At 57.1% G+C, this 20,669-nt stretch overlaps 1 protein-coding gene across 3 annotated transcripts in view; it reads right to left on the reverse strand.

Moving 5' to 3' along the window:
• Nucleotides 1–20,669, reverse strand: part of ADAM33 (ADAM metallopeptidase domain 33) — a 74,755-nt gene that overhangs the window by 41,945 nt on the left and 12,141 nt on the right. For all 3 annotated transcript variants that reach the window (XM_074951943.1, XM_074951944.1, XM_074951942.1), the window contains exon 3: nt 11,369–11,445. In XM_074951943.1, coding sequence (XP_074808044.1) covers nt 11,369–11,445 — 77 coding nt within the window. The remainder of the gene's footprint in view (nt 1–11,368; nt 11,446–20,669) is intronic.

Consider the following 20,669-nt stretch of genomic DNA (forward strand, 5'->3'; position numbering starts at 1 on the left):
CCCAGCGGGTGTAAATCAGTGCGGTTCCACCGAAGTCAACGGAGCTGCACTGATTTACATCGGCTGAAGACCTCGTCCTAAATCCGTAGGTTACTTCCATGCCCTTGGGCCCCACCTGGTCTATTTTATACCACAGTAAAAGAGGGAAAAGCAGAAAGAGAAAAAAACAAACAGCAGCAAAAATAGCAGCCACCTTTTTCCCTCGCTCCCGGTTTCTTATTTTGCAACCAGCTGAGTTGTAACACGTATTTGTGGATTCTTTCGTGGATTCTGGGACCGCCCACTCCTCGCCCGCCCCGCCCCTGCCTGGGCCAATCAGCTGGCATTGACCAAGCTGTGGCTTCCCACCTCATGTACCGCCTGGCAATTAAAAGGGAGCCTAAATCGGGCAGTGTGACCTTTAGTGCCCCACGTGTCAAGAGCGGGGGCCGTGCTCTGTTCTCATTGGGGGAGCATAGGCGTAACTCCACCGGCTTCGGTTAGTGCAGCTTTACCCCAGTGTAACTAGAGCCAAGTGCAGTCCAGAGCGCGGGGGCGAGATTTGAACAGAGACAATTTCCTGGCGACAGGAACGTCTGCCATCAAAAACGACGTGATGTTCTTCACAAACCGTCCACGAGAGCCCCACCAAAATTCAGCCACCTCTGGGGTGGAGGGCAGCAGAGATAGGGGACATTTTGGCCGAGTACAGCAAAGCAAACCCCTATGGTTATGAAAGTTCCTTGAGATCTTTAATGCCCACAAAGACAAACAAGACTTTAGCCCACCCATGGACCTGCTTGATATTCTTTTTGACCTTTACTCTCCCTCCCCTTTCACCCACTGGGGCCAGTGGCCAGCCCCAAAATCATGGGTACCTCCGATCTCCTTGGATCCATCCCACTTCTTGTCCCTCTGACTCACAGGACAATGAAACAGTCCCAGATTTGTGCTAGATATCACAATGCTGTCAGCACTAATCACTCCAGAGGGAACAAGCTAGTACATGCAGTGCTCAGTGGGTGCCTGGCATTTAAAGCAAAGCTCCCGATACCAACACCGCTCAGGGTCACAATCCCGTTCGGCAGGGAGAGAATTAAGAACCACCACTGTCATGATCCCACTCCACAGCACCTCTGCACAGGGCTGGAGGTCCCTAGATGTCTGGCGATCCCTTGTCCTAGCACGGGGAAAGCAGCCCTAGTGACCATGGCTGGACAGTGCTTCGCTCTGAAGTTCCCAGTAAGAACTCCGTAGCTACAGCTGCCACCAGCCACCCATTGTCCCATCAGACCATAGGCGCTGACTCCGTGGGAGCTCCAGGGCTGGAGCACCCACGGGGAAAAATCAGTGGGTGCTCTGCACTCATCAGCAGCCAAGCTCTCCCCTCCCACCCCCAACCCACTTCCTCTTCCGCCTCCTCCCCTGAGTGCGTCGCACCCGCGCTCCTCTGCCTACCTTCCAGCGCTTCCCGTCTGGCCGACGCCAAACAGCTGTTTGGCGGCATGCTTGGAAGGAGGAGGAGGAGAGGGAACGTAGCACGCTCGGGGAGGAGGTGGAGCCAGGGCGGGGGTTTGGGGAAGGGGTTGGAATGGGGTAGGGCAGGGGCGGAGCTGGGGCAGAGAGGGGTCGAGCACCCACCGGTGGCAGCAAAAGTCAGCAGCTATGCATCAGACAGTCCAAGCCACTTTGATCATGAGAAACATCGCTTGAGCTCTTTCCCCTGGACACATGATCCTTGAAAGGCCGTTCAAGCTCTATGGGGTAATTATCCTGTGTCCTCCAACAGCACCCGTCATGCAAAGCTCTCAAGCCACGGTACAACGAATGAAGGCTCGGGGTCTCGGAGGTAGCATGGTTATCCACCGCATAGACTGGCGAGCCGAGGCGCAGAGACATGAAAACACATGACGCTAAGGCCATAAAGCGATTCAATGGCAAAGGCCAGGAACAGAACTCAGAATTCTCATTTCCCAGTGCTCTGCTCTAGCCACCGGACAATACTGCCTGGGATTGCAACAGCTCCTACCCCAGGTCCGCACTAGACACCGAATCTAGGGCCTTCAGCACCTGAGGCCTAGCCCTCCGGAGCTAAAGGAGTAACTCCATTAGCCAGCAGCAGTAGAAGGCTGTTAGGACACTGAGCAAGTGCGTTGCACAATGTGCGTAAATCACTAACATGCTCTCATTCATTCACCTAATATAATGCTAATGGGCAAACGCTACGAAAGCTGCTTTGAAAAGTCGATGCACTATATGCATCCATCTCTCCCTATGGCCTGGCAGCCCTGAGAGGGAAGCAATTCATCTGAGGCCAGCTCCTGAGAGAATTTGACCTCATGAAGGAGGGGCATGGCGGTACTGCACTGGTGCAAATGAGATATTGTTTCCACAACAACTTTCACAGTGTTTAGCCATTGGGTTGCCGTATGCAAAGTGGGCTGCCAGAGGACTGGCTGAATTACCTCAATCAGGGTCCTACCTCTGCAAAAAGGCCTTTTCCCATTGCAATCAAAATGGGAAACTTCAACCAAAAAAAGCCTGAAGAAGTCTCCCGTGAGCTTTCCCTCATGTTTTTCTGGCAAACAGCATCTTAGCCCTCGCACCTTTCATTTTTCTATTTAGGACAGGATTCAATCCCCTTCTTTTCCCGTGCTCAAGGAGAATCACAAACACGATTTTTAAAAAAAGTATTAATTAAAAGGTTTACAATTCCTGATCATGAATGTGTACATGGTAGATAGACGGGGGCCAGATCCCCAGCTGGTGTAAATTGACCTTGCCCCACCAAAGTCAATGCCGCTGTGTTGATTTAAACCTGCAGGGCCCAAGAACTGCACACGCATTTAAAACAAGCTGGTGAAGTCCGTCCATCTTCTACTTCCCCCGCCAGGGCTGTGTTCAGGGCTCAGCGCCTCCCTTTCGCTTGCCGACGAGATCACAAACGTCTACAGCTTCCTCTGTGGTTTTAAGAGCGAAGGAAGCTGGCAGGTTTGGGAGCAGAGATGCAGCTCCAGGAACTCAAGACAAGAGGAAAGCCTCAGTGCCACCTTTACTATCTCTGGATATAGAAAACAGGGGGCTGGATGGAGGAAAAACGAGGCTACACACGTTACAGGTCAACAGCCCCAAGCCAGCTCATCCTCGCTCTTACCGGGTCTGATCCAAAGCACTTGGAAGTCAATAGGAGCCTTTCCACTGACTTCCAATCAGACCCATGGTTCCCATGGTGTTATTAGAAGCCCTTAAGGGGGGGAGGGACGGGTGCGTGCACGCACATATATCCTTGCAGTGTATCGGATAGACAAACCCCTCACCGCATGCTCACAACTCTCTGGAACAGCCGCCTTCATACAGTATCAGCAAGGTTTGAACCTGGGACATTCACCACCACAGCACAGACCTCCATCACTTGAGCTACAGGAATAGTCCCTTTAGCCAGCAGCAGTAGTAAGCTGTCATCACCTACGGGACCAGTGGTAGAGGGAGAAGTGACACACACCTTCCCAGAGTGTTGTGCCATTGTCCCTTCATGAATGCAAACACATGCATAGTCTTGTGCTCCTCCCTCCCTGCTCCCAGGGACACCAGAACCTTTGCACACACCTTACATGCATGAGCACACACTCTCTTGCACATCCACCTCCTTGCATGCACAGCCATGCTTTCTCCCCTGCTGGGAAACTCCGCTGTTCTCTGCTCAGAGCCGGCATCATTACTCATCAGACTTCTTCAGTGGTCAGCATTTTTCAACAAGAGCGAGCTCTGGTTTCCTTCTGGCTTGTCCCTCGTTACCCAAAGCAGCCAGATGGCCACAAACGAGCCTGGCTTCCAAACGTTTATGCCCTGATGCTAACAAGGGAAGAACAGGAGGACTGGGGTTCCATCCAAGGGCTGGCAAACAGGGCGCATCAAATTAAGCCAGAATGAAATTTAAACCGGTCTCCACACACTGCTCTCTCTCTCTCTGTCTATGAATTGTGCATGTTGTAATAAGAGGAGTGGAGGAGATACACGGAAAGGTTGGGAAGAGACTGATTTTTACCCCATCCCCCATCACAGACATTGGTCAGGGCTATAAAGGTTATACCCCATCTCAAGACCAAGGCCAGTACCCACTGCTTCCCAGCACTCCAGTTATGTACTGTGACAAAGCTCTGTCCTTGCCTCCGTGGCTCCCGCGTTTCCTGGCGGATTTCGCTAGCCTCAGATGTTCACTGTGACCCTCCACGTAACCCTTCTCTCTCTCTCTAGAAACAAGGGTCATCATAAGCCAGCTAGGGAGGTGAGGAGAAGTTATCCTTCCTTGTACAGTCTCTGTTGTCTCCCAGTCTCAGTGATTAATCAGGGGGCAAAGGTGGGGGGGGGGAGCCTGGGCCCACCCTCTACTCCGGGCTCCAGCCCAGGGACCCTAATAGTATCAGCTATGGTAGCTGACCTTTTAGAAACATGACATGTACAATTCTCTGGGCTACTTCCCCCACAGCAGCCCTCACTTCCTCAAGCTCCACTTCACCCTTACCTCAGGGTCTCCTTCCTTGTGCCTGATATGGTGTGTACTACTCAGCCTCTCCAACAGCACAGCTTCCTCCCACAGCTCCTGACGTGCACCCCCACCTGACTGACTGGGAGGCTTTTAACTAGTTTCAGCCAGCCCCTGATTGGCTTCAGGTGTCCCAATCAACCTAGCCTTCTCCCTGCCTTCTGGAAAGTTCTTAATTGGCCCCAGGTGTCTTAATTGACCTGGAGCAGCTGCCATTTCACTTATCCTGGTACCAGGGATTTGTTTAGCCTGGAGCTAATATATCTATCTCCCACTACTTTTCCATAGCCATCTGGCCTTGCCATGTCACAGTACATAAATGTACCCTGGTGTGTGTCACTCGCCTTGTACTGCATCGGGCTACGGGAGTAGGGACCTGTGTTAAAACTGGGGTTTTACTGATCTTAATATCCAAATAACCAAATGCAGTTTGCACAACGCTCCACAATTGCTCAGTTTCCCAGGGGCCTCCCCTTCCTGAGGCCATGCCCTCCTGCCCCACTGTGTCCCCTCTAACCTCTTGGGCAGAGCGCCTGACCCGGGATAGGGCATGGCCTGCAAGCAACAGGGTGTGAGGTGCGAAGCCTGAGTTAAACCCAGAAACCAGTATTGGATGCGGGGTGGGGGGGGGAGACACGGGGACGGCACTCTGCATAGAACGAATACTAAACTTTTTTACGCTGCTGCCAACTCCCCCTGCGCTCGCTGCCCCAGAAGGCATCGCCCTGCAGGCGAGAACCCTCGATCAGCGGGGGCCCTGCAGGCTGGCTCAAGGCCCTGCTGCTTCCCAGGGGCAGTGACGTGCCAACACGGGTGCACCTGCAGCAAACCCCGGGCCAGCATCAGGCTGTTCGGGAGTGGACAGAGAGAAACCCAAGGCAGCCGCCTGGCTATGCTGGAAGTCCCTGCCGCGGCAGAGTGTGGAGAGAGAGAAGAGCCAGGCAGCATGTGGTGCTAGTGAAAACCCTGCAGATTCAAGCCCTGTCTAGCTACAGACCATGCACGATTGGAACCGGTGCCTGGGAGGGGGAGGACACGTGACCTTTCTCAACCAGCTAGGTCATCCCCAAGGCCCCTTCAGTCGGTATTTCTGTGGTTAACTCTCCCTGCCCCGTAACAGTACTAGCACTGGCCTAGGACTTTCAGCTCCTGAGCTGGGCTTTCCTCTGGGCACTGAGTGAGCTATGGGCTGTATGGGTCGGTGGGGCTCGCTCTCTCCTCTTCATTTGTTGCCCTTCGTGACCCTCCCTCCCCTGGGCCCGGAGCCAGCACAGGCAGGGATGCCGGGAAAGCACTTCAGCTTATGCTCTCACCTGTTCGAACCTGGCTACCCACGTCAGCACCAATCAAAGGCCGATGAGTCTGGGTAACGCAGGTCGGGTGAGAGGATCACAAGGGGCCCTTGGAATCCCAGCCAGTCCTGCAGATCCAACACACCAAGGAAGGGACCACAGAACAAAGGGCCCAGCCGGGCCGGGGTCAGATTTCATGAATGGGCCTGCAAATGGCTTTCCCTAACTTTTGCCCAGGCAGGTAGATGTAAGGTGACAGCAGGTCCAGCCGGAAGTGAGAGGAGGCGACCCAGACAAACATTGTTATGTAGGAACTGGGCCTGCTCCTCCTGCCGCTGACATCAGTGTAAATCCGGAGCAGCTCCGCTGAGGTCAGAAGATACACGCCGGTGGAAGAGCAGAACCAGAGAGAGGAGAATCAGGGCTAAGCATGAGCCAGACTCTCCGCTGGTGTGAATCAGCAAAGATCCACTGACACCAGAGCAAAGGGAGAAGAGCCAGAGACTCCCCAAAATCCACTAGGGATGTTGCTATTGATTTAACATGGAAGGAGCTCGGATACTACCATGATGGGCAGCCGCGTAGAACCCGAAGAGGGACAGACAAACAGACCGATTCACACCAGCTGGGCACCTGGCTTGTTGCATTGCGCGAGGGGAGGTACAGACCTTGGCACGACATTGTGCCTTCCTGGCCGGCGACAACACCGACATGCCCAGACTGTGACGAGGTGCTGGGGCATGAATGTGTCCTGCACCCGCCCCAGCCGGGGGAAGATGCCACCCCAGGAGTCCTTGCCCATATTCTACCCAGAGGTTAGGAAAAGACAAAGGAATGAGCACAGGCTCCTGCTAGGATTATGATGCCTGAAACATTCTCTCTCTCCCCCGTCCCTCTCTTCTTGGTTACTTTGGAGAGCGCGCATTTCTTCATTTAATTTGGATTCCAAAATCAAGTCTACCCTTCCAAATACTTCCTGCCTAGGCCAGTCTCCAAGCTAAATACGATGTCGAGCAGGGCTGCTGGCAGGAAAGGGCCGTAGTGTCGTCTCCTGCGATTTTTTTGATCGGCGCAGACGCAGCGTGTAGAAGAAACAACATTCCAGATCCCCGGCCCGAGGAGGGTTTCAGGCCACAGGCTACGGAGAAAGGATGCTGCCAACATCAGCACAAATCCAAACCAGCTCCGAGCGGAGGAGAGGCAGCGACACCGACGGACCAGGCTCGTTAGTGCTGGAGCTGGGTGCAAACAAGCACACGGGAGAGTCACGTCAAGTCAGGCGGACGCTGGCTGCTGGTAGAGCCATCAGGATTTTCCCCGCGTGGTCCTGCCTTTGCTGGTGCGATCTCACCCGGACCAGGAGGGGCCCGCAGAACAGCGCCGGGGAGGCTTCGAAGCCCCCAGCACGGGTCTAACAGTCCCGCTCCACCGGGGGCCCAGCGAGGCACTTTTGAAAATCCCACCCCTTGGCATCTTGAAACGCTACCCGGGGCCTGCACGCTGCCACTCTGGCGAGCTGGCCTCATGGCCGTCCGACAGTCCCATGCAGAGACCAGTCCATGCTGCCACAAGCCACGAACTCCACCCTTCCCTGCTGGTCCTGCTGAACGTGCCCCAAACATCCTGAGTCTGGTCCCCTCGTTATGCTCCCTGCGCCTGCCCGTTCCAGCTGGGATCTAGGGCAGAGGAACGAGATGCTGCACAGGAAAGGCAACTGCGGCAGCATTTCCAAAGAGAGCCAGGAATCCCAGAGGAAAAGCCTTTTCCTGGGAGATTTCTAGTCCAATATCCAGACCTAACAGTCTGAGCTAACGCTCAGAGATGCTGGGGAAATGTCTGCACATCAACGCAATACACTTCACATGCTGCACAGATTCCTGGGTGTTTAGCTGCAAGGACCCTCCAGATCTTTGTCCATCACTGTTTTAGGACCAGAGGCTGATGGAGAGTCGTGCATTAGCTAAGGGGTGGGGGCCGAGGGAGGGAGAGAGGGAGGGGTGGGTGTGGGACATGGAAAAGAGAGAGATTAACTCCTACCACGAGATGCACAGTTCCCCAGCTGGCTCAGGGAGGTTGCTATCGGCAGGAAGCTCACAGGGTTGGTACTTCCCTTGCAGGACAGAAATCGTACTATTGACTCAGTAGGGGAAGGTGAAATCACCCCGTTCACACGCACAGGGCCCAGGACACGACAGCACCGCGGCCGGCAGGGGACCCCGCCCCGGGAAACGCCCGCCTCGCTCCCACGGCCCAAACGGGGGCCGACGCGCTCTTCAGGGAGAACATTCCACTTGCTGCTCGGCGATCGGGAGGGAGGCCTAGGACCAACGTCCTGCAGGGGACCCAGGGGCGACAGGAATTCTACGGCGGGGTGAGCGCAGCACTGCCGCCATGCGGAGACGCCTCGGGAGCATCTCAGCCCAGTGGTGGGGACGCAGGCGGTGACTCGCCCCACTCTGGGTGTCAGGGAGGCAGGAGAGACATCGGCCCAGTGCTAATGCTGAGGGCAGCTCATGGTGGAAACCATAGAAGGGAAAGCCCCGGTCAGGCTGTGGAGCCTGTTCCCCCCAGCAAAGCAGGTGATTCCTCACAGCCTGGCTTCCCGTGTTTGGCTGGTCCAGTTTTAAATGTCCCCAGCGATGGAGCGTCTGTCATGGCCCTTGGGCCGGCTGCCTCCCAGCCTAGCAGTCAAGTGCTTTGTGGTGCTGGGGTGGAACGTGCTCTCCCGGCGTGCTCAGATCCGCCGCGAGCCGGCATTACACACGAGGTTAGAGCTTCCTCTGGTTAATTACGACCCCAAGCAATGCCCCAGCTCACGCCTCTCGGCATGCACTGCAGCCACCCCCAAGTCCCCAGGAGCAGCCGGAGAGCTGCCAAGGAAAGCGCCCAGGCACCCTCGTGATTTAGGTGCTCATCGGACCCCCATCGGGGCCTTATCCTCCCTACTGCTCTGATACTCGCTAGTGAAAATCAGCACTTGAGCTTTTGACCAGAGGCCACTGCAGGGAGTAACTGGCTCACCGTCCCCATCTCCAGCTAGGGAAAGGCTGATGCTCAGATCACCCGGTATCTCCACGCGGCAAAAGCCGTGAATGGCTCACCGGCCCGAGGGAGCTGGATGCCAGCTAGCACGGGCAGCAGCAGCGAAGCCAGAGCGGGCTAGCGAGCCGAGTACATACTCGGGGCCTGGGCCAGGGAGAGCTACCCACTCGGAAACCTGAGCTGTGCTGCTTTGACAGCTCCTGTGCCCGCGCCAGCTGGATTCCTGCCAGGGTGAGACTCCAGACCCCTGGATTCCCAGGCCCGTGGTCTCTAACCACTGGACCACAATTTTTCATGACATCCCTCTCCCCATCCCTAAGGTTATGTCTTACTCTCCTCTTATTCCAGCTTCCCTCCCCACATGGGCTACTTCTGCCGCCGCAGTGCGTCCCTTGCCCTCTTCCCAGGCCAAGATACCACCGAGCATCGGCAAACGTCATGCTTCAGGGCGCAGGCCAATGGCCTGCGGGGTCAGGAAGGAATGCCTCCCTCGGCTCACCCTGCTCCAGTAGAGCAACCAATTGTATTTGACAGGGGAACAGTGTGCCCTCCACTGAAGCCAGAGGTACTGGCCACTGCTGTAGGTGGGATCCTGGACCCGGGCAGGTGGATGGAGGGTCTGGACCAGGTTGGCAGTAAGAGGGAGGCTAGATGGACGAACGGTCAGTATGGAAGGCAGTTGGATACTATGTTAGGGCTCAGGATGGGGCAGAGAGATAACAAGAATCCTTGGCTCAGGGCCAGCCCGGTTCGTGCACCAAGAGGAGGCAGGCCGGCAGGCTGAGCCCGGTTCGTGCGCCAGGCAGTGGGATATGGAACCAGATGGCCCAATTCGGCACAGCAGTTCTTACTGCTTCTCTGCTCCCTTCACCACTCCCCTCCTGCTCACCAGACCCTGCTCCCCAACATCCTTCTCTCGGGGCTTCTCTAACCCCAGACCCCTCTCCCTGGGCATCTTTCACAGCTTGATCCAACGGGAGCTTTGCCCCTTTGCTGTTGCATTTAGGAGGGAAGCTGAAAACGCTCTCTCTGGCCTGAACTTTCACTGGTTTCACTCCTCGCCAGGGCACAGCCCATCTGCAAACAAATCCCTGTCCCAGCGGGGCCCCCGGCACCACTGACCCCCCTGCCTGCCAGCCTCCGGCTGCAGAAACCAAAACAGTCTGGCGGGCTCTCCTCCACCGAGCTCCATGCAGAGTCCAAAGAGCTCAGCTTCCATCAGCGGGCAACTCGTCAGGACCGCTCCACACCAGTTACTCAGCCAGCACAGGAGAGCACAGGGTCAGAGGGGGGACAGGGAACGGAGTCACTGGGATGCTCACAGGGCCAGGCATTTCCACAGACCGGCGGGGGAAGCCAGCTCTGCATGGGAGGAAGAGTGGGCATGTGGTTACAGAACCGACTGGGACTCCAGAGACCTCAGTTCAAGTCCCTGCTCTGCCGCAGAGCGGTCCCTGTGCCCCTTTGGCAAGTCACTTAGCCTCTCTGTGCCTCAGTTCCCCCAGCGGTGCAATAGGGTTACCAGCACTGCCCTGCCCCACTGGAAGGCTAACTTCACTGATATGAGCAGGGCCCGCAGACACTACAGCGCTGGGCGCACCACGGAGATCAAGAGGTTAACGGTTTCACAGCTTTTTTGAATTCCAAAATGGCAGGGGGAAGGAAATCAATCAAAGCAGATGAGTTCTGAGAGACTCTACAATAACAAGCCACGGTGCTCAGCCCCATCCCTGCGAGCAAGCCTGTAAAAACAAACCAGTGTGGACGGATGAACAGCCCTGCAGGAACAACGGACGGCACACAGCCCAGCCCCCACAAACCCCCTGAGAAGAACCAACAGGCCAGCCCTGGCGCGCCCCCCGACAATACCAAAGCAATCCGCAGCTTAGGAACTGCTGCGTTCTGGCTGTGAGTCACTGAGAAACCACGGTGAGCCAGCAGCGGCTCACTCTCCCAGCACTCGCAAGTCGCCCCGTCTACAGGGCGAGTGCAGCTTGCCTGAGAGCAGGCACGTGCCCACGTATCTGAGCGGGGGCGTATAGGAATGCCCAGCCCCCTGGCAGCGCATGTCGTCGTTCACACCCAGTGCCAACGGAGCATAACATGCCACTGAATCCGGCTCACGCTGGCTTCCTGCTGTGTGAATGACTGCACCGGGGGCAGGGCAATGACGCCTCCGGCATGTGTTTGCACCAGCACTGCAGGGAGGGAGCGTGCCAGGTGAGAGGCACGTTCCAGGCTGGCAGGAGACTGGGCAGGGGAAAGAGGGAGGGAGCCGATGGGCAGGTGAACCAGGGAGCGGACAGTCAACAGCGTTGGTGGCTGAGCGGCGACACAAGGGCGTGACAATCTACGAGACATGGTCATGCTTGGGGCAACACTGAGATGATTCCTTGCACAGACAGGTGGTCCATGCAGACACCCCCACCCCGGACACCTGCTGCACACATCCAAGGCCAACCCTGCAGCTAGAGTCCTGCAGAGCCCCCCGTGTCCCAAGGTGGATACTTACTGGTTCCTTTCCAGCGCCAGGATGAGCTCCCTGCCCTCAGCAGTCACGGCCACATCCCCCCTGGCGGGCGCTGGCACCTGTGAAGGAGAGCAAGGGAGGAATCGGGTCACAAGGGAAAGCCGGGGAGACAGGGCAAACTGCTGCACAGCTCTGCCTCTGTTACCAGCTCCCCCCAGGCCAGGAGATCTGCAGGGTGGGGAATCTGGGAACGGGCCATGCCCAGCTCCCCTGTGTAACAAACCCTCCTGATGCAGCCAATGAACAGATCCGCCCCACACCTGGGCAGCCGGGACTCGAACCCTGCTCCAGCTGCTGCAAAAAGGCAGGCCCTGCCCACCCGAGCTAACAGAGATCTCCCCTAGGCGGAGCGCTGGCACCAGGAGTAGCTTCTCGGGGGGTATCCCAAGAGAGGGATGTGACCACATATGCTGCCCTCTAACGTGGGTTCCTCCCAGAGCAGATCCAGTCGCCAGGGTCCCTAGAGAGTGGCATGGCCTCTCCCGGGAAGCGGCGGAGGCTCTGTTGCCGGGAGCATTAAGACCACTGGAGAAGGGATGGGGCCTCAGCCCAGGGGGCACGACCAAGTGTCAGGGGGTCACGACCGCCCCCCGTTTTTATCGGTTGGCACGTGGGCGGACGGTGTGGAAAGGCCATCCTGCATTCCCAGGTGATGGGCTGGCTGGCTGACTTCACAGGCCTTCCCCCCATGCTGCTGAACCCCCAGGCTGTGCTGGCCCCGCTCTTGTGTTCGGCAGCTCACGCTGTCCGACTGCCTGCACGCTCTGCCTCTGCTGGGTCCTCCCCACCCCCGGGTCCAGCTTCCGGATGGGCAGCATGCCAGGGCCTCCAGAAAGCAAGGGAAAGGCTGAGATACCCTCCCTGTGCCTCCGTCTCGGTAACGCTGCTTCTCACCCCAGCCCAGACGCCGAACTCGTCCTTAACGCAGCTCTGCCTCCGTAACGCTGCCAGGATCTGGGCTCTGGCTCCCCTGAAATCCCTGCTTGGGTCCTCACCGCTTCCCACCTGGACACCTGCAACCCCCACCCCAAGGTCGCTCTCCAGCCCCTGCGCTGTCAGGCCAGGGCAGCCTGTTCTCCGGCTCCCGGACGGCGTGACCACTGCCTCTGTCACCGTCGCTGGGCTCCTCCCCCAGCCTGGATCCAGCTCAACCACCCCCGTCATGGATTCGCCTCACCCACCGGAGGAAAACGAGAGACAAAGAACTTCTGAGATGTGGATGCATGACCACTCTCTGCAGAGACACGCATGCGTGCAAGAATGAATTGGAAACATCCCAGAGAATACACAGAGGGACGAGACGGGATCCCCGCCCCAGATCAGAAATGGGACATCTCTTCCCCAGGGACAAAAGTAGTTCCTAGTGTTTGCTCTGCAGTAACACCAACCACGATCCAGGCCCAGCTGTGCTAGGAAGGGACCCGTCCCTGCCCCAAAGAACTGAACTGAAAGCGGCCAGGCTTATTACCCCGCCAGGCAGATGGGGACCTGAGGCAGAGATACTAGGGGCCTGTCCAAGAACGCACAGGGAGTCTGTTGCAGAGCAGTGAATTGACCCCTGTCTCTAAAAGTCACAGTCCAACTCCCTAACCACTAGGCCAGCCTTCCTCCCTGAAAATTGAATTCCAGCCCTGAGTAGAAAGTCTCCTGTCCCCAGGAGCTAAGACCCCCATCCTGGGGTGGGACAAGACATCACAGCTACAGCAACCCAGCCAGCACCCCCAGACCTTGGGGCTGGCCCCATTCCAACCCACGCTGGCAAGCGACTGTCAGCCCACAGGGTACGAGCCCAGGGGACCGTGGCAATTTGGAGGAGCAAGAGAGGAATCCAAGTGGCAAGCTCATGCCAGCGGAGGCTCCCTGCAGCCAGCATGGGAGCCAGCAGCTCTGCTCCCTGGGCCCTACTACAGCTGGAGAGCAAGGAGGACAACCTCCCTTCCCCCCCGTCCACAAAGAGCTCTTCCTCTCAACCCATAGCTCTTGCTTTTATCTACCTCCAAGCCCTGCCACTTCCCTCCTCCCCCTTCTCCTCCCCACCAGCTCAGCCTCCCACACCTTGAGGCTCGATTCTGCATTGCACAGCCACCAGTGCAAAGCAAGCGTGAAACAGCCCCCCGGCGCTTTGCACTGGAGTAAACGGCTGCATGAGACAATGGAGAACTGGGCCTTTGCTGTTCATTTCCTCTGCACCCTGACAGCTACCTCCAGCTGGTTTGCCAGCTGTCCAGGCAGGGCCCAGCGTCCCTGTCTCCGCAGGCTGGGATCCGAGCGGTGCAGTCGGGTGACTGCAGGGTTTGTCATGCCACGGCAGGGGAATAAATAGAAATGTCAGCTTCCGGGCACTGCCTAACACACGGCTGGTAAAAATACCGGGTGCAAGGGGAGGAAATGATTGACTCAGCTTCCCCAGGACGCTACAGGCTTCTGGGCCGGGCCCACAGTCCAGGGCCTTGTCTGGCACAGATCCCATCGGAGCCAACCCTGCTTCACACCAGGGTGCCCCATCTCCACAGGGGCTTGGCACCAAGGTACAAATCCTTGACCTAACAGCAGCTCTGCCTGGCTAGGAGCAGCCCTTCCCCCCCACAGACCCATGCTCTGTGGGCTGGGGCCACTGGCTAAAACCAAAACTCTTTCTCTGACTTGTGTCCAGGACCCCACCCCATGGGATCAATACTTCAACATAGCGCCTTGGACTCCAACTGGAGCAGTGCCTGGGATTTCAAGCTGCCCATACGGCTCCCACATCTTGCTAGAACCAGCAATTCCTGCCTATACACCAAGGCCCCAGGATCCCAGTGCTGCAGGAAAGTGGCCAGACAATAAGATTCAGCTCATCAGCTGGGAAAAGCAGCCCAACGCAGAGGCTCTGACCCAGAACCGGGGCGGGAACGAAGAGCTTGCATTCACCCGGGGTGCCCCTGCGTTGTGCATTTGTCTGATGATTGGCCAGCACTCTGCCAAGTGGACTTGATCACAGAACAGATCTGAACGAAATATCAGTGCAGACGCCATCTTCAGGTGCTGAAGTGACTCCAAAAACTCCCACCACCTGTGCCGGGGCAGAGGCACCGGGGGGGCCCTGTTGGGGGCTCCCAAATTCTGTCTCAGCTCTAAAGCACTCATCTTCCTGGTGACAGCAAGTAACAGAGAGGAGTGCAGCATTTCTCCAGGCCTCCTCTACGCTGCCAGAGGGGAGCCAGGAACTGGCCGCTGGCATAGGGCGACCACCTTTTCAAAAGGTAAAAGCAGGATGCATACCCCGTCCCCGTGTTGGCCCCACCCTTGACTCCTCCTCTTCCCCTGAGGCCCCTCCCTCTACTCCGTCTCTTACCACTGAGGCCTCGCCCCCCCTGAAACCAGAGTCGGGCCAGGGTAAAAGCCGCCCAGGGAGTCCAGGCCACTGTCGAGGTCCATACCCTCCATCTGCCCTGGGTGGGGTGGGAGCAGGGTGCCTGAAAACAGCCCCCAGCCCATGTCCCTGCACCCGATGGCCCGCCACCCAGGGCGGGCGGAGGGTCTGGGGCTCCCCACAGCAGCCTGGGCTCCCTGGGCAGCTCTTACCGCTTCCCGGCTCTGGCTTCCAGGCTGGCGGTGAGGCCTCAGGGGAAGAGGAGGAGCAGGGGTGGGGCCTCATGGCAAGGGGGGGCTAAGGTCCAGCTGGTCACCCTACCTGGGCACCAAGTGCATCTAACAGGGGATTACATCAGCCCGAGCTGCGCTGTGTGTACACAAGGGCCGGAAGGCTGGATCCTTTCTCTCTCTCTCTCTGGGCGTGTGTCTCAATCTCTGTTTATGTCTCTCCCTGATGTTACTGACTTGGTTTATGTCTCTCTTGCAATCTGCCCCTCCTCTCCACTTCTCCCCACAGACAACGGCTTAACATTTCCCTTCGGTAAACAAGGCCCTCGCAAGCCAAACGACACATTGAGTCAGGCTCCGGTTTCCCAGCACGACTGTTGTCATTCCAGAGCCATGTGCTTAAAGGCAGAGCAGAAGGAGAGCCCCCGGGGGGGCTGCCAGACTCCCCGAGCCAGAACACCCTTCCAGGGCTCATTGCGAGGGCTTGGTGCTTTGCCAGTCTGTAGACACATGGATTAACGTGACCATCCTGATCATCTGGTGCGACCTCCCTCACAAGCCAGGCCTGAGAAAGGCACCCAGTGATCCCAGCCCGGAGGATTCCCAGCCAGCTGCTTCATGGGAAGCAGTTTCTGGAGTTTGCAAAGGTAACAAAGCTTTTGGCCCACCTCAGTCTCCATGGCTCATTCCATCTCTGGCCTCTGTTGAGACTGCTCCCGAGTAGCAGAGTTCACTGGAGCACCTGTGCACGAGGAACTCAGCTACAGCCCACCACCTATTGACGGGCGGCCACTTCTAGATTCCTCTACTCTACTGGGACCAGCAGGGTCCCTTGGCCTCTGACCCTTCCAGTGAGAGGTCCTCACAAAGGGGGAGGAGAGAAGCTTTGTTTCTTTTGGGAGAACTGCCTGTTGGTGGAGAATCATAGAAGTGTAGGACTGGAAGGGACCTCAAGAGGTCATCTAGTCCAGTCCCCTGCACTCAAGGCAGGACTAAGTATTTTCTAGACCATCCCTGACAGGTGTTTGTCTAACTTGGTCTTAAAAATCTCCAATGATGGAGATTCCACAACTTCCCTTGGCAATTTAGTCCAGTGCTTAACCACCCTGACAGTTAGGAAGTTTTTCCTACTGTCCAACCTAAACCACCCTCGCTGCAATTTAAGCCCATTGCTTCTTGTCCTATCCTCAGAGGTTAAAAACAACAATTTTTCTCCCTCCTCCTTGTAACAACCTTTTCTGTACTTGAAAACGGTTATCATGTCCCCCCTCAGTCTTCTCTTCTCCAGATTAAACAAACCGAATTTTTTCAATCTTCCCTTTTAGGTCATGTTTTCTAGACCTTTAATCACTTTTATTGCTCTTCTCTGGACTTTCTCCAATTTGTCCACATCTTTCCTGAAATGTGGCTCCCAGAACTGGACACAATACTCCAGTTGAGGCCTTATTAGCGCAGAGTAGAGCGGAAGAATTACTTCTCGTGTCTTGCTTACAACACTCCCGCTAATACATCCTAGAATGACGTTCGCTTTTTTTGCAACAGTGTTACACGGTTGACTCATATTTAGCTTGTGATCCACTATGACCCCCAGATCCCTTTCTGCAGGACTCCTTCCTAGGCAGTCTAAAGAACATTTGCAATGAAGCCCTGGGTGCCAAGCATTGTGATGGGGGCTTTAGAGATCTACATAGCCTCCATCCCCATAGAACGGCCGCTGCTCAGAGCTGGCTGCCGGGCCGGACTGCATGTCCTGGGACTGCAGTGACACTTGGTTTGGGGAGGCTCTTGCGGAGATTAAGACTTAGACAAGTAAATACGGCTCTCCCTCAGCACCGCGTATCCCTCCGAGAATCGCCCCACTGGCATGGGGCCGTTCCCACCCCTGCTTTGCTCATAACGGGTCCCACCTTACGCTCAAAACGCAGGCCAGGAGGGACTTTGCCTGTACAAGGAAGAATCAGCCGTCAGAGCGAAATCCACTCCCGATGCAGGGCTTCGCCTCCCCATCTCTTTGATCGCCACGGACGCTGGTTAAAACTCAGGAGGCAAGACGAGCCAGAGGAACTGCCACGTCTTCACCCCAATTCAAAGGCCCACGCACGTCCAGTGGCAACCTTCCCCCTCTTTAATCAGCCAGCACTTCCCAATCAAAGACAGCCCCAGCTCCCGGGATAAAGCATACCGCCAGTCTGGCATTTGGGGAAGCCCAAGTCCCAGCACATGGCTCTGGGCAGCCCACAGGTGCTGCTCTGGAGCCTGAGACTTCAGACTCTGACTCGGGAACCTGCAAAGCCCTGCTTGTCCAAGGCAGCTCCACAAGGCCCGCTGTGGTGGCGGCTACGAGGCTTCAGCGTACAGGCCTTCATCGTGAGCCCCCGGGACAGGCCGTGGGTTCAAATCCCGGCCAGCAGTGACTAGCTCTTTGGTGGCCCGGGAGGTGAAAAAGCCACGCCCACAAGTGAGGCTAATTATGGGCAGCCCCTACAGGGAAGTAACGGAGCGACCTGGCCGTGGTCTCTATGCCAGGGCAAGGAAGGGGGCGCTGCCACATCAGAGGGCTCCAGGCTGCCAGACCAGCAATGCTAAACGTGTAGGCCACACACCCAAGAGGCAGCAGTGGGATCCGCAGGCTCCATCTCCTTAGCGAGGCTGGAGTTTGTTCCTTATTGTGCAACTTTTGGTGTCGCCTGCAGGGCTCCAGGCCAACTGGGCAGAGGCAGGGCTCTCCTCAAGGCAGGCGCAAATCTGCACGGAGTAGCCCAATCCAGAGACAAAACACTAAGGGAACAAGATGTGGCACTCAGGCACTCCAGGGACTGGGATTCATCAGGAGAAATTTGGGCCCCCAAGTACAATTTGGGGGCGGGGGGGGGGAGGCTGAGCTCTCGTACAATTATCCCCTTTCCTTTCCTCAAGGCCTAAGTGGTTTAGGAGCCTCATGCACTCTGTGTGGCTCAAAAGCTTGTCTCTTTCATCACCAGAAGTTAGTCCAATAAGAGAGACGCCCTCTCCTGCCTCGTCTCACTGCGAGTCAGAGGCACTCAGGCTGCCAAGGGGGAACTTCCAAAGGCACAAGCCAGACTCCACCTGAACGCCAGGGGCAGTTGGGTGCCCAGCTGCCATTTGTACCTCTGAAAAACCTCTCCCCCAAGTGCCGGAATTCCTTGTGAAAATGAGGCGGCCAAGGCATTTAGGTGCCGAACCTCCACAGAAGTCGGGAGCCATTGAGGATCTGGGCCCCCATGCTTGTGAAAATGGTGCCCCTGGCTTCTCCCCGCCTCCGTTCCCGTCCGCACAGTGGGGATCCCAGCACTGCCCTGTCTCACAGGGGAGCCGGCAGAAGAAATAAATTAAAGACAGAGGGGCTTAGCCTCTATACACATCTATGCCAGACTCACTGCCGCGTGGGGCAGGGGACATGGGGAGCGTTGAAACTGCCAGGCGGGATATCGCACCAGCCCCACTTCCGCCACCAGAAGATCTTCCCAGCTCCAAAAAAGGAGACCAGAGCACAGGAAAAAAAAAAATCCACGATTTCCCTGGGAGTCCCTTAGTCATTCCCAAAACATGGTCACTCAGCTCCCCGCGCCAGCCAGCCAGGCGCAGCGCTGCGGTGATTTCACAGGGGGAGGGAGGCAGGGAAGCAGAGGGTCTCTCCCTGGGCGATGCTGGGAATGGGCTGTATTTTTAGCACATGATCTTATACAAACAGCGCTGCCTTGGCCAAACATGGTCTGTGTGTTCTTCTGTTCAATTCCCTTCTATCCCCCAGTTGGGTCCCAGTTCTTCCCCCCATTCTTCCTGCCTCCCTCCCTCTCAAATCCCCCTCTGCTTTCCCCTTCCCCAGCACCCTCTTGGTCTCTTCCTCAGTGGAGTTTGGCTCCTTCAAATTCCCCAGCAATTACATTGTGTGTTTGCATAAGCGCATTGTTGGCAGGATGCTCTTGTCAAACTGAATTCTTAAAGGGCCATGCTCACAAAGCTGATGCTCCCCTTCCTAAAAACGCCCCCCCCCCCCCACACACACACACACTAGACTCAAAGCCCTTGGCAGAGAAGGTGATTAAGGCCTGGAACTAGCATGCTGGTGCTGCCAGAGTTCCCCACTCTGGGCCTCAGTTTCCCCTTCTGTGCCTTGGGGCTCGGATGAGAAGGGCCGAGGGTCACTCACAAAGGAAGATTACCGTCTCCTCTGGCCACGCACAGGGAACCGCTCTCCGCCTGCTCTGTCCATCTAGTCACGTGGGGCTGGAGTCTGCTCCCGTGAAACCAACAGAAGAGCTCCCATTGCCCTCAGTGGGGCCGGACTGGGCCCTTATCTGCTGCACGCCACAGCCAACCAGCCCCGACTGTCCAACAGCCTTCACAGGGCTTCCTCAAATCCTTGCTGAATAGAGATATTGGGAAAGAATAGGGGGGGTCAGCAGGGAACCCTCCAACACTGGGGTGGCCCCTTTAAAGCCAGCTGCCCCTGCACTTCCGGTGTGGAGTGAGGAGAGGACCCAGGTAGGCCCCGGGGAAGCCATATGGACTTGCAGGTCCCTGGGGGAGACGACTGAGCTTCAAGCCAAGCAGATGTCGACTCCCCCCCAGGATGTTTAGTTCACCCGGGAGATGGGTTATCCCAAGATGCCCGTGGAAATGAAGGGGACGGGACTGAGCGTCGGTGGAGGTGGCAGCGGGGTCTGTCCCCATGTCGCAGGGCCGGCTGGCGAGGGCTCCTGGGTGGCCAGCATGGCCTAGCAGAGAGAAGGGAGTGGCGGGCTGTGCCTGCAGCCCCAGAGCCCCACAACCCGGCGCACCGGCTTATCCACGGGACATAGAGCCAGCACCTGCCTTTAAGCAACCAGCCGAGGTCACCGCCCTGCATCTGGTCGGGCAGAGTCAGACACAGGAAGCTGCCGCCCGCAACAGCCCGGAGCTGCAGCTCGGAGTCCTCGCCCAATTCTCAGCTCCTGCACCTGGCACAGACCGGGGGGCAGGGGGAGCAAAGGTGGCTTTAAGCCCCACTCCCCCTGGAGGCAGAGAAATAGCCCAAGTGCCCTGCACACCAGCCAGCCACCCCCACTCCTAGCACACCCCCGACACTGGGGGCCTGGCTGGTGGAGAGCCGGGGCGCGGCTGTGTCTGGGGTCTAATTGCCACCCCCTTCATGGTGCCAGAGTGTAACAGGCCACAGACCCTCCCCCAGCAGCAGACAGAACCAGTCTCCCCTGCTAGGTCTCTAGTCCTGGGGCTTCTCCAACAGGGGTCAAAGCTCGGAGACCGAGGGAGCTCTAAGACTCCCATCCAGAATGGGCATAATCGCGCCATACTGGGAATTCGTCGCTGAACTGGGCGCATGCCCTGGAGCATGAGGATTGACAGCCCGTATCTCAGCTAGTGGCAGGTTGATGCTCCTCTGCATCACGGCAAAGCCCTTCGCCTCCATGCAGCAGTGAGCCCCACCCGCCAGCTGTCATCTGCCGCAAGACACTTCCCAGCCATCCAGCCCGGGGGGCTTAAGCAGACGCTGGCGTTTCCACCACTGCCGGGGCTAGAAGCAAACTGGGGAATCCTCTCTCCCCATGGCGCCTGCAGAGAGGGCAGGCAAGGGGTCTTGTCTGGGGGCACGCTCTGCACAAGACTCCAGCTCCAGGCTCCAGCAGCACGTCCAAAATCCATCAGTGGCAGCCAAGTTAACAGCAGCTGGGGAAGGAGC

Source organism: Natator depressus, chromosome 4, assembly GCF_965152275.1.
Source record: "Natator depressus isolate rNatDep1 chromosome 4, rNatDep2.hap1, whole genome shotgun sequence".
NCBI lineage: Eukaryota > Metazoa > Chordata > Testudines > Cheloniidae > Natator > Natator depressus.